At 31.0% G+C, this 12914-nt stretch overlaps 1 protein-coding gene across 5 annotated transcripts in view; it reads left to right on the top strand.

Annotated features, from left to right (window-relative positions):
- The window catches only part of LOC107454859 (cytotoxic granule associated RNA binding protein TIA1-like), a 1051915-nt gene that overhangs the window by 224371 nt on the left and 814630 nt on the right, over positions 1-12914 (top strand). Inside the window, exon 1 of one of the 5 annotated variants that reach the window (XM_021147027.4) lies at positions 8037-8530. The exons of the other annotated variants lie outside the window; for them this stretch is intronic. Coding sequence (XP_021002686.1) covers positions 8426-8530 — 105 coding nt within the window. The 5' untranslated portion in view covers positions 8037-8425. Of the gene's footprint in view, positions 1-8036; positions 8531-12914 lie in introns of those variants that run through there. 5 annotated transcript variants of the gene reach the window in all.

The following is a 12914-nucleotide window of genomic DNA, read 5'->3' as shown; positions in this document are numbered from 1 at the left end:
TTTCAACTTCTTGGGAATTCCGTTAATTGGGGAAAACACCTGCAGAAGGGAAAGCCTTCCTCACATGCCCAAGGTTGAAGGGAGAGTCCTGTGGAGAAAAGGATCAAATGACGAGATAAGATGGTACTTCTGCCACCTGCTACCGAGAATGACCATCAGAACCCTGTGTGTCACCTTCAATAAGACAGTGTCAAGAAAATCCCCCCACACCCACACTTCCTTAAAAAAAAAAAGGGAAAGATATTTCTCTTATCTTCCTTTTCAAGCTGAGACTTTTTTTTGAAAAGATAGACTTATCAATCACACAATAAACTTTGAGACTTTAATGTACAATACTTGTTATTCTCAACTTGCAATTTTAATTGCGATCATTTTTTATCAGTAAATGAGATGCTTCTTAGATAAGATGTTCTTTATATTATATGTTAAACCTTATATTCATGAATATGAGAATAATTCTTAATTTATTTTACTCATTTTAAGCACTTAGTTTTGTGTCAGCAATTTGAATGTTATATTGCTAATTAATGAACAATTTTTCTCTTCAATCCTTTTATCACAATATCTTATCAATTTTTATTTTTATTAGAGTGTATGGTTAACATTAATTCTGTTTAGCGTATTTTTGGTTCACATATTTTATGTTCAATGAATTCAATGTATGATTATCTCAAACATAGTGCGTTCTAAACGACGTTTCCAATCAAAATTTAATAATTATGTTGATATTACTAATCGACAAATTGTTTATTTATTGCAAAATGCAATCGAATTTACTTTTGATTCCAATTTAATGTTATTATTCCTTTTATGTCATTTTAATTGACATTTATTAGTAATTGTCTTTACATTTTTTGTTTTATTTGGCCTTATTCGTTTTTTTTTCTTCCTCGCTTTAGTTGCGTCACAATATGTTTGAGATCCATGTATTAATTTTTTTAAACTTTCACTGATGTTTCCAATTTGTTGCCCTTAACAATATTTGCTCACCATATAATCACCTGTTATTTACTGTTGATTTAAATTGTTTTTTTTTGTGCTTAAATGAACTATTACTGCTGTTTTGTGTTTTTTCGTTCCAGTGTCGTCAAAGAGTTATGTTAACATATCAGTTTTTTGCCTGTAACAATGGTTATGTAGCTAAGTACAGAAATTCAGAGCTGTGTACAGAAATGGGTGACTCTTTTTCCAATTTTATCTTTTTCTACTTTTACTTTTTAGGCTAAGTTTTGAATTTTATTTTATGGTATCTATTTTTATTAAAACTTTTTTTTTTCGTTATTTTGAATTTTAGGCAAATTTTTTGTTTCAAACTTTTTGGAACATTTTGTTGTTTGAGGAAAATTCTTATATTTTGATTTTTTAATTAATATTTGTTTAAAATTAAAATTTTCTTACGACTTCGAAAATTTTATAAAAAATTTCCGGTCTGTCCGGGTATTGTCACATATACACTTAATGTAATGTGACAATTTTATTTCTAATTTTATTTAAGCCTTCAATTTTTTCTTTAAACGTTATTCCTCTTTTTTTATTTTAGCAATCTTTTTTAACTTTCTTGTTGACCTTTCTCACGGTTGTTGCGGTCATCGCACTTCCTGTGGGGAAAGTCAACCAACCCCTCTACTCACGCCTTTCTTTTTCTTCCTTTAATTTTAGGGGGGCTAACTAACCAATCTCTTTACTTTAAATTTCAAACTCTCCGCCTCTTTAAATTTAATTGGTCGTAGTTTTTCTGGTCTACCCCAGTTAAGGATTTTTTTAAGTCACTTGGGGGAGATTCTCTATTGGTTTTTCCTTTTTGCTGGTTCCTTTTTTTCCGAGATGCGGACTTCGGTCCGTATCGAGGGATTTCTTTTTATTTTTTTTCTTAACCTTTATCTTAAATTAAATCCATATCTCTAATCAAATTCTGTAAATTTAAAATCAAAATTTTATACCTTTAAATTTCTTTAACATAAGAAAAACCTTCTCGAATTGAAGCTTTCTTTCCATATTTATTTTAACCTCTAAATTACTCGTTCTTTTATAATTAACATTTATCTATAACGCCTTCTGTGTTTTAATTCTCCCGTCACCCATTTCAATAAAATGCCTTTCTTGTGTTGGTAGATGTGGTGAAAGATGTATGTTCTAAATAAAATGACATGTTAATAATTTAATCTTGTGCTGGAGAATTTATTTGCCTCTATTTTCATGATTTATCATGTCCTGTGTGTACAGGGTGAGTACCTTTCAATTATTGTTATGGGCATGCATATATGTGAATTCATTAGTTTTTCTTATTGGAAACATCAGCTTACTGTATTAAATCATATATTGTTTGGATATAGCATGACTTTATCGTATTTACCATTAATCTTTAATTTTCTTAGTTTTCACCCTTATTCTAAATTTGGTGATACCAAATCATCCAATTTGTTCAAACCTCACACTTTGTGACCCTTTGAACCTATTGGGTTATTGTTATCCCACATTAGCATTGTACTACCACTTTCCTTAACGATCACATTCCCCTTCAATTTAATTAATTTACCTTTTATACATTTCGGCCTTAATTATATTTATTATGACATTTCAATCATCTTACTATTTTTAATCATGACTATATCCAATTACTAGTACATATACCAAATATTTCAATCTATTAGTTATAATTACATAAACAAATTTACTTTACCTTATACGCACCAAATACTTTTTATTCAACTCTTACAGAGAGGAAGACCACATGAACCTCCCACGGTTAGCCTGACAGCAAGGGGGCTCTAACCCATGATCCGTCTACCGCTGAGGATATTTCACATCAGCAGTGCTGTCGGTGCAAGCTGGATGCGGAATTCGTATCGACTGGGATTCGGACCCGGTTCGCCGCATTGGAAGGCGAACGCTCTATCCCCTAAGCCATCGTGGCTCAGATTTTTATGTATTATATTTATTAGTTGTTATCTCGATATCAAGGATTAGTTTTAATGAGTATATTCTTGAATTTATTGAAGTGTATTAAGAGTTTACGCTCGCTAGTAAGACCCCAATTACTGCGATCCTACCTTTACTGTTTGCTGTTCCTTTGAAGCAATGTTATTTTAATAAACATTAGAACGTCTGCATAGAATCATTCATTACAATACTGCGACCGAAATTTAGTCATTTGATTGAAAAAGAGCTTTAAGGAAATTAATTAAATTGTTATTTTCGTTGATGTTATCACGCAATAAATATAAAACATCTTGAAAGAAAGAAGAGTAACATGACTCTTTAAATTCGTGTCCTAAGTTCAAGTGGTCGTTGTTTATGGTCATTCATAATCTATGTAAATAAACTCTAATGTATATCTATGTAAATAATTTATAATCTATGTAACCTATTTAAAAGAATACAACAAATATATCCATCATACTTTTTTGTTTGAGAATTGTATTAACACTTTTTGTGAAATGTCCGTCCCCTTGTGTGGCTTATTTTTGAGTTAAAACATGTGGTCTTCTCAATTAGTCAGCTTGAAGTATGTAATTAATTGAAAATGACAGCCCCAAGCCAGCATATTATTCTTAACGCAGTGTTTCACCTATGGAGTAATATTTTAAAGAGTACTTTTTCGCATATATAAAAGAGGAAAAAGCTATTAGCAATTAGAAATATTACCAATTTTTCTCACGTTATCTTATTATCTTATTTCGCTTTGTTCCCGTTGGCCTGGAATTTTTTCATACATATATACATATGTTGCATAACCAGATTATAAATTTTTTGTAAAATATTTTTACATAATAATTTTAATTTTTTATGACCTAATATTTGCGGTATTTTTCTACATTCATGATCTAATATCATTGCGTTATAACGTCTGTTTTCAACCGGACTACAAGATTCGTTACGTCTAGCGTCGACTGTATTTTTGCATAAAGTTTTGATTCCATTTTATCGAAATACAGATCATACCTGAAATGTTTAAATGATTTGTAAAACGCAGCAAAAGTACTGTTACGATATATATTACTAACGAACGGTTTCGAAATGTACGGATACATTTTAGAAATGTTGAGAAGCGACATGATTTTAAGCCACCTGAATATTACTAAGGACGTTTTAATATTTCAAAATATATTACAAAATTACATGATAGTTAAAAGAGTTCGTTAAAAATTTTTTTAAATTTTTTAAAAATAAGTTTAAACAGAATATTAACTTCGTTAAAGCTATTTTTAATAATCTAATTTCCATATTTAAGGATTTTTGTAACAAACAACAGCTTTAAATCGTTTACTAAAGTTGCAAAAATTTAAACTCTTGATTTCTTCAAAATCTTCTTAAAAACTGCCAAGTGCATGAATTAAGTTTTTTAACCGAGCGTTAATTTCAGATTTAAGGGCTCTGCTAACATTTATTTTTATTTTATACAAAGTAAGAAATAATAAATAAGCAAGCTTAAAAATTGATACTACCTTACAGCCTGAAATATTTCGTTATAGCTTGTTCTAATCAAAAACATTTTTTAAAGCCAAAATATTAAGTAACTAATAAATATTTTTATCGAAAGAAAAATTGTTACATAATCGATATTGTACTGTGTTCAATGTTTTTAGCTAGCAAGAAAAATGATTAATATCATCAATACTCAAAAAAAGATCGTGTAAGATGTAAAGAAACTTGAAATTCTGGAATTCATTTTCTGAACAATTTATCATTTTTCTCAATCCTGTCATCTAAGGAAAGGCTAGCGTTTTTCTCTTAATCATTAGTGCTCTGTGCGTAATGATGACTTTATTAAAGAACTTTACGAGCGTCTTGGTACAACCTTCTTGACATTTATTTTTTTATGTTTTTAGTCGAAGGATTGCATTAGATTTACTATGAGGAGATTAATTAACTTGTTGACTCGTTAATAAGCTAAAAGAATTCCTTTAAAACGTAATATTACCTAATGTAGTCAAATTCTAGCTTAGGGAAACCGGCCATCACAATTTGTGGTTGGGGAGAAACAAAAAGTGGCAATCATTCACTGGATACAAACTCCTTGAAAAAGTGCTTTTTTAGCACATAAAAATTGCGCTAATAAACAATTTGCTTTTAAATTGACTTTCAATAAAATCTCTTAAGCGAATTTCCTCACATAACAAAAATTTTATCAGAATGTTTAATAATATTGAAATAATATGAAGCAGATGTTGGCTATAATCTTTTTGAAGAGTGTCTCTACTTGTGTTCTAGTGAAAGCAATGTAAGCAATATTTTGAAATAATTCTTTATAATATTTATTAACTTGAAAACTTTTAAATATCAACCAAAAACAATTAACAGAAAAAGTTAGCCACCATTTATACAATAAGCGTGCGAACTAACATTATTTAAAAAGCAGTTTAAAGGGGACTACTAAAACTACAACCGAATGTTCATTATATACCGGAATCATTATAGTAGGGCTAAACTGCACAGTCATTAAAATCAAAAACCATGCATTAATATATATTCTATAACATTAATTACTACTTTTTTGCTATTTTGTAGATCTGTTAAATTTGCTCAATTACACTCTAAATAAAAACACCCATTTCTGCATAACTAAGTATTGCTTTCCAGAAATTAATACCATGTCTATTATCATTACACTTATTAACTAAACAATTGTAATGTGACAATTATTTTTTTGTAATGTGTAATTGTAGTGTATGGCAGCATAAGTTTACCAATGCTTTGTTTACCAAAGACAAAGAGGCAGTTGTTTCGCAAAAAAATCTCTTAGGAAGTAGTAGCTTTCCGGTAGCAGGTTCTTCATACTGTGTCTGTTGTTACAATAAATAATTAATTTACAAAAAATATTTGTTTATTTATCTATTCAACGGCTTAATTTAAATTGTTTTTAATCGAAATCTAATAGAATTTTAACAATAATAGACTGATTTATTTTTCTATATATTTTTTCGTTAAAATGTCATGTTTGTTATCCAATTTGATAATAGACAAGACAAATTTAATGCCATCAACACTCTGAATCACTTCGTGTTATTAAGTTTGTGCTATCTGTTCTGAAATTTAACGAGTTGTTGTAGTTTATTTACGTCGCACTAGAGCTGCACAATGGGCTATTGGCGACGGTCTGGGAAACATCCCTGAGAATGATCCGAAGACATGCCATCACAATTTTGATCCTCAGCAGAGGGGATGGCACCCCCGCTTCGGTAGCTCTACGACCTTCCCGCGAAGTCGAGCACTATACGGTAGAACAGTTTAACGAGGACCAATACCGCACACACTCGGTCCCTACGCAGACTGATCCAAGTGGTCACCCACCCGCACACTGACCGTAGCCAGTGATGTTTGACTTCGTTGATCTGATGGGAACCGTGTCTTAACGATCAGTCGATTGCGAGACTGCAATTTAACGAGAGACAAACCATTTTTTGTAAGAAGCACACGAGTTTTTATACCAAATTTATTTATTAACTGTTACACATACGGGGTACAGCTCTGATACGAACCCACTCCTTACATTCTAAATGGCGTTTGGCGGAAAGACTGGTGGGAAAAAAACATTCCAATTATTTATCTATTAATTTATTGTTACCCATACAAATGTAGGCTTTCAAAATTTAATTTATTATAAGTCATTGTCAATTTGAAGAACAGATAGAGAAGGACGTTACCAAGAGTGGTTGGTACTGTAAAGGTTGCGTGCTCGAATCCCGGCGTATCCTTGGGTAAATCTTTGCGACGTCCTTTTCTATCTTGCGTTATCTGTTTATCGACTCTTAAGGGCTTTATGCTGAACTTGGTAACGAGCACACAAACCTCCATGGACATTTGTAACAATAAAGAAATAAATACGTAGATGTCTCTAGGAATTCAAACCCTCTGCCTACACGCTATCACTTTAAGATGTTTGGACTGCCTGTTGCGTAACACTTAAGTTAATGATTTAGTTTAGCCTTGTCCAAGCGTTTGTATACTTACAGTAGATGCTTTAGTTAAGTCGTACTAGAGCTGTACAATGGGTTATTGTTGATGGTCTGGGAAACATCCCTGAGGAGGATCCGAAGACATGCTATCAAAATTTTGTGAGGCCACTTCCTCAATTTAGACACAGATCTGAAGAAGAGGGAAATTTTTTTCGCCAACCACAGGGCGAGCCCGTATATCGTATGAACTAGGTGAGTCTTAACGGAGTCGAGTATCGAACTCCAGCCCCTCCGCACTGGAGTTTTATTCTCAAACCACTGCCTTTGTACATTTACAAATGCGTAGTGGTGTATAGTTTTATGGTAAATGTTAATTTATAACTTTCGTAGAAGTAAAAATAACTAACAGGTTAAAAACAAAGTAACTCAGGTTTTGATAAATAAAATAGAGGCTACTAATGATATGTTTTAACGTTATATCAAATTATGCTAGTACAGTTAAAATTATGGCAGTTTTGGTAAAAATGACCAAATTTTGAGCAATCTATTCTTCAACCTGAATATGGCTTATAATGAATCGTGCTTTGTAATTAAGCGCACAAGCCTACATATATCTGTGCAGAAATAATTAAATACTTGGAATAATTAGTCTCGTCTTTCCGTCAAATGCCATTTAAAATCGAGATAGCGAGTTCAAATTAGGGTCGTGTATTTAATCCAAAGTATGCCTTGTCTCTTGCCTAATTGCAGCAAAACAGGGTCCCGCAGTAGACTGATCGTTAAGACACGGTTCCCAGCAGATCACCGAAGTCAAGCATCACTGGCTGCGTTCAGTGTGCGGGTGGGTGACAACTTGGATCAGTTTGCGTAGGGATCGAGGGTGTGCGGTATTGGTCCTCGTTAAACTGTGCTACCGTAAAGTGCTCGACTTCGCGCGCAGGTCGTCGGGCTACCGAAGCGGAGGTGCCATCCCCTCCGCAGAGGATCAAAATTGTGATGGCATGTCTTCGGATCATCCTCCGGGATGTTTCCCAGACCGTCGCCAATAGCCCTTTGTGCAGCTCTAGTGCGACGTAAATTAACAACAACAACCAAAGTTTGTCCCCGGCGAAAAATCCACAAACCAGGACTGCGCCTCCACCATGCGTAACAGTTGGTAGTAAACATTGATTTGTCATGCGTTCTCCAATTAAACGAAGATCATGTTACCTTCGCTTGCTTGCAAACAACTCAAATTTTGACTCGTCAGTAATCAAAACAATTTACCACTGTTCTAAAGACCAGTTAACATGCTTTTTAGCCCGTTGCATTCGTTTTAGTTGAACAATGTTTTACTTTTTCAAAAGAGGATTTATTGCAGCTAAACGATCTTTTAAACCGTTGTCACGAAGTCGACGATGTGCAGTAGTTACTGACACAGTTTTCTGTCTAGTAACATTCAATTCCTAACCGTTGTTGTAGTTGTTGTTGAAGTTAATTTACGTCCCACTATAGCTGCACGATGGACTATTCAATTCCTAACGGGTTTCATGTGCTGCTCGAGACCGCTGCTGCTTACTTTGAATGCAGATAAACTTATCGTCACGTTTGGATGTTATTTCAGGTCTCCCGGATCGTTGAAAGCTCTTATTTTGGTAAGTTTCCCTTTTTCTTTTGCAAAGTTCTGAGAACAGTGGTCTGGGAAAAAATTAGTTTTAGAGGCAATTTAATTGCTTGAATAGCCTTCTTCATGAAGTGCAAAAATAACTCTACATGTTTCTACCCTTATTTCTGATTTTTTACAGATATTTCTGCTATGAATTGTATAAAAAAATGGAACTTTTGTTTTTAATATGTTCCAGTTATTCTGGCAAATTAAGGTTCTTATGTCAATATTTGAAATGCGTTATGTACATGAACTTTACTTATAATGAACCTTACAAAAGAAGATGAAAAGTAAATTGCTTATAGACTAAAAATTAATGAAATATTTTAAATAAATTATGCTTTTTTTAGTGTAGGTATTTACATGCACTTTCGTTCATTTCGTAATCAACTACAGAAAAGATACAAAATGAAAAAATAATGAACAGTTTAAAATGGAAGCAGCGTTTTGTTAAGTTTGTTGATGCTTATGTTTGATAAATTACATGTTTAAGTCAGAAACATTTAACAATTTGTGAAAGTTTTGAAATAAATGCAAGTGAATCTAAACTTTTGACTGGTACTGCACTTTTCAGTTTTGTATTTGTCACTAAGTGTAAGGCAGTAATAGCTATTATCTTGAAAACCAGAATTTCAGGGAAACTGTTACCATAGTTAATGCTAAAACTACCAAAGAACTATTTAAACACCTTATATTTTATTACCATAATTAAAATTTCTTTGACCAAAAGTGATTTTATCATGCAATTATGGTATTACCTGATTTTTTTTTCTCCATGTATGTTTGGTAACAAAATGCGAATACTACAACCTAATATTGTGCTTAATGCTGTGCTATGCTAAAATGTATCACATCAGTAGAGTTTCGACAAACACAATTGCATTACAGCACTTTATTTGCTTTCAATTTGTTAGTTTAAGCTTTTTCTGGAAGAAATAAAAAAAATACGCAATATTTTTCTGAACATTAAATAAAACCTCAATTTTCCATACACAAACTTCATATCATTTAAGTCATTTGAAATATTAAATTTCCACTTAAAAATTGAAATATTCCATGCGATTGAATATTGTTTCATAAGTATAGATGGGAGACAGCATTTCAAATGATTCATTGTTGTTGACGTATGCCATTAAGGCAGAGGAGTGCGATTGTTCTTTTCTCCAGTGGAGCCATCTATGGCCAAGAATTCCACTTCTGCCGCACCCATATGTCACACCCGTTTATAGGGCGGACCCATTCATACATTCAATCATTCATCCACAGATCGTAATTTTGACCTGGATCTGAGAACGATCGATTTCCAATGCATTACCCCCAGATTTATTGATTTGTTATGGGAATATGGAGGACTTTGAGACTCGACAGATTTAACATGCATCAGTCACCATTTACTACACGGGGAGAATCGAACCCACGACCACTTGGACATGGGCCCAGGTTATAAATGTTTCATTATATATTGATAATGGAGCACTTATTCTTCAATATAAATGAGTAAAATTTGAATCTTTTATAATAAATGTTACTATAAACAATTTTTTTTGTGTGTGCGTTGGCATTTGTTAAATAAAATGTCTAATAATGGCTGAAAAACTGTAGCATTCACCATAATTCTCAAATTCCTGCAATTACAACTTTAAAAATATTTGATAATGCATTATTAAAATTGAACATCAAGTGAATTTAATTTGGTTGTACTGTCAATGAAGAGGTAAATTTCGTAATATTCGCTGTTAAGGCGAACTGCAATCCAAATTCTTAGCTTTTATAAATGCTAAAAAATATATATAATTTTCCGAATTTTTTTTTGTCTCGAGCATTAATAGTCCCATACTGACAGAATATTTTTTAACTTTTGAATGATCACCCCTCGGTGAAAAGTATTTCCCCCCTTTTTTTACCAATTTTGTAAAAACCGCATCTTTGAAAAAAAAAATGAAAAAAAAACTTCAAAACGTGAAAGCTATTCAGTGTGAAATGTTTTCAAGAATCTATAGATTTTCCATCTATCTCAGTTTGTTGAATTGGATTTGACGCTACTGGCATAAGAAATAACATTTTAGGACCTCGCGAATTTTTGTAACTCAAAAATATCTGCTTTATTTGGGGAACTTGATATCTATATTTTAACTTTCATTTTATATTTACAATTCATTCGAAAAAAATATCTTTTCTTTTACAATCTAACTTTATTGCAATATCTAATGCTTACATGTACTACTGTTTTTGTGACATTTTTAAAGTCAAATAATAGATATTAGAAATGGTTTCTTTTTTTTATTATTAAAAAACATATTTAAGCTTGAATTGATATTTATAAAACAAAGTTTCAAGTACTTCTTTAAAACTAGTCAAGTTTTAAATTTTCAAGTAATTTCTGGTAATCAAACTATACAAAACTCATAAGTAATCTTACAAGTTTTATACGGCTTAGCGTGGGATGTGAGTTTTTCTTTTGGATCGAAATGTTTATTCGGTGTAAATAGTTTAAGAATCTTATAATTAATTTTTTATACATAAATGGGACTTCATTGCCTTTTTATCTTTATATCGAAGGATTAATTTTTTTTAAAAAATTGCATAGCTTTTGACATTCATTAAAAATCTTGTTTAATCAATCTTGCTGAAGTCAAAGTTAACAATGGATTTATAAAGCATTCTAAAGTAAAGCTAAAAAATTTTCGTGCATTTTTATTTGATTTATACTAGTTCGTATTAGACGCAGTATTAAGGCGCATGTTTATTTTATTTTATGAAGAACTACATTTTAGAAAATGCTCTGTTTGATATGTACAACACCGAAATTAAAATTTTCAAGTAATGCATTGAAAAAACTTTTATTTTTAAAACAATTTTGAAATCGAAGTCATGCATTTAAAAGCAGTTTAAATTGAAATAATTCATTATTGGATCATAAATATTAGATTACTCCAATCACTCATCATCATCATCTTTGGACTAGTTTTTCGCATTTTCGATCCATATTGACGTTTTTGTATGATTATTTCATTTATAATTAAGTATTTTTATTCTTTAGAAGCTGCTCAACCTACATCGTTAAAAGTTTGTATTTTTTCCTTTAAAAATATATAATGAAACATTCTGAAAGATTGAAAAATCCAAACGTTGTCGATTATTATTAAATTAATTTTTTAAAAAAACAATACATTATAAACATAAGTTTTGCTAATTTTTTGAAAAAAATAATTTTGTAATTATAAGCAAATACAATTTTGTACGTTTAAATATTTTCAGAGATATGACAAAATAATTGAAATTAGATTTTCCAAAATGCAATTGTCAATGCACTGAGAAAGTAAAATCTGAAAACAAAACAACGCTTATATCGTAAAGACATTTCTGGCAGAGTAAAAATTAAATAAAAAGTGGTTTTTATTAATAAACAATAAAATTCATGTATTTAAATTTTATATTGACTGCTTTGTTCGTTGTTAAAATGATTGATTGGAAATTCCGGCTTTGAAAATTATCTTTCTTTGAAACAATATGTTTAGCACACTTTAAGTTCTTATTACCCAGGCATTAAGTAAAAATGTAACATTAAAAAGTAAATTTAACAAATTGAAATGATTATATCGTTATCACGCCTTATTCTGTATAATCGGGAAAAATTACCTGACTATTTGTCAGATCATATTGTTCATTTTACCACTCATTTGATAATTTTATGACTTTGATGTCAATGGAATAGAATGGTAATGGACTTTATCATTGGTTTGCAATGTATTATGGTGCATTTTTTAAATGGCCACACTCTTTTAATGCGTGTTATATAATGTAGTTTATATTTATGTCATCTCTTTATTTATGATTTCTTTATACTTCCCATTTAAATTATTATTTCTTTTCCGATTTTTTATTTCCCCAATAGACTTCTCAATAAGCACATAGCTTGTTAAACATATTGTCATTTTTATGCGATAGATAATGGAATTTCTTTTTATTAATCGTAAATTAACTGTAGGACTCAAAAATATTAATATTTAAAACCCAGTATTAATTGTTTAAAATCCAAGACTTTTGACAATAGAAAGGAAACATAAATATTCCTAAAGAATTTACAATCAAAATATATATTTTATAAAATAAATTAAAGAGTCATTTTAATTTTATGTGAAATTGCATTATTTATTTAAATATATTTCTGGAATTTGATTACTACATTAAAAGTCGAAGTATGAGCAAAAAAAAAGAGTGGGTATTGAGAACTTCTCACGCATGAGTGGGAAGGGGTTTTCAATTTTCTTATTTTGATGAAAAGGTGTTTATTTAAATTATTAATATGCCAAAGTAGTTAAAATTTCTCATTTCAAAAATTGAGGAAAATTATAATGTTCTTCGACGACTAT

The sequence above is a fragment of the Parasteatoda tepidariorum genome, chromosome 12, assembly GCF_982258835.1.
Source record: "Parasteatoda tepidariorum strain Cologne lab strain chromosome 12, Ptep-v5.0, whole genome shotgun sequence".
Classification (NCBI taxonomy): Eukaryota; Metazoa; Arthropoda; class Arachnida; order Araneae; family Theridiidae; genus Parasteatoda; species Parasteatoda tepidariorum.
This window is presented reverse-complemented; position numbering and strand designations above follow the sequence as displayed.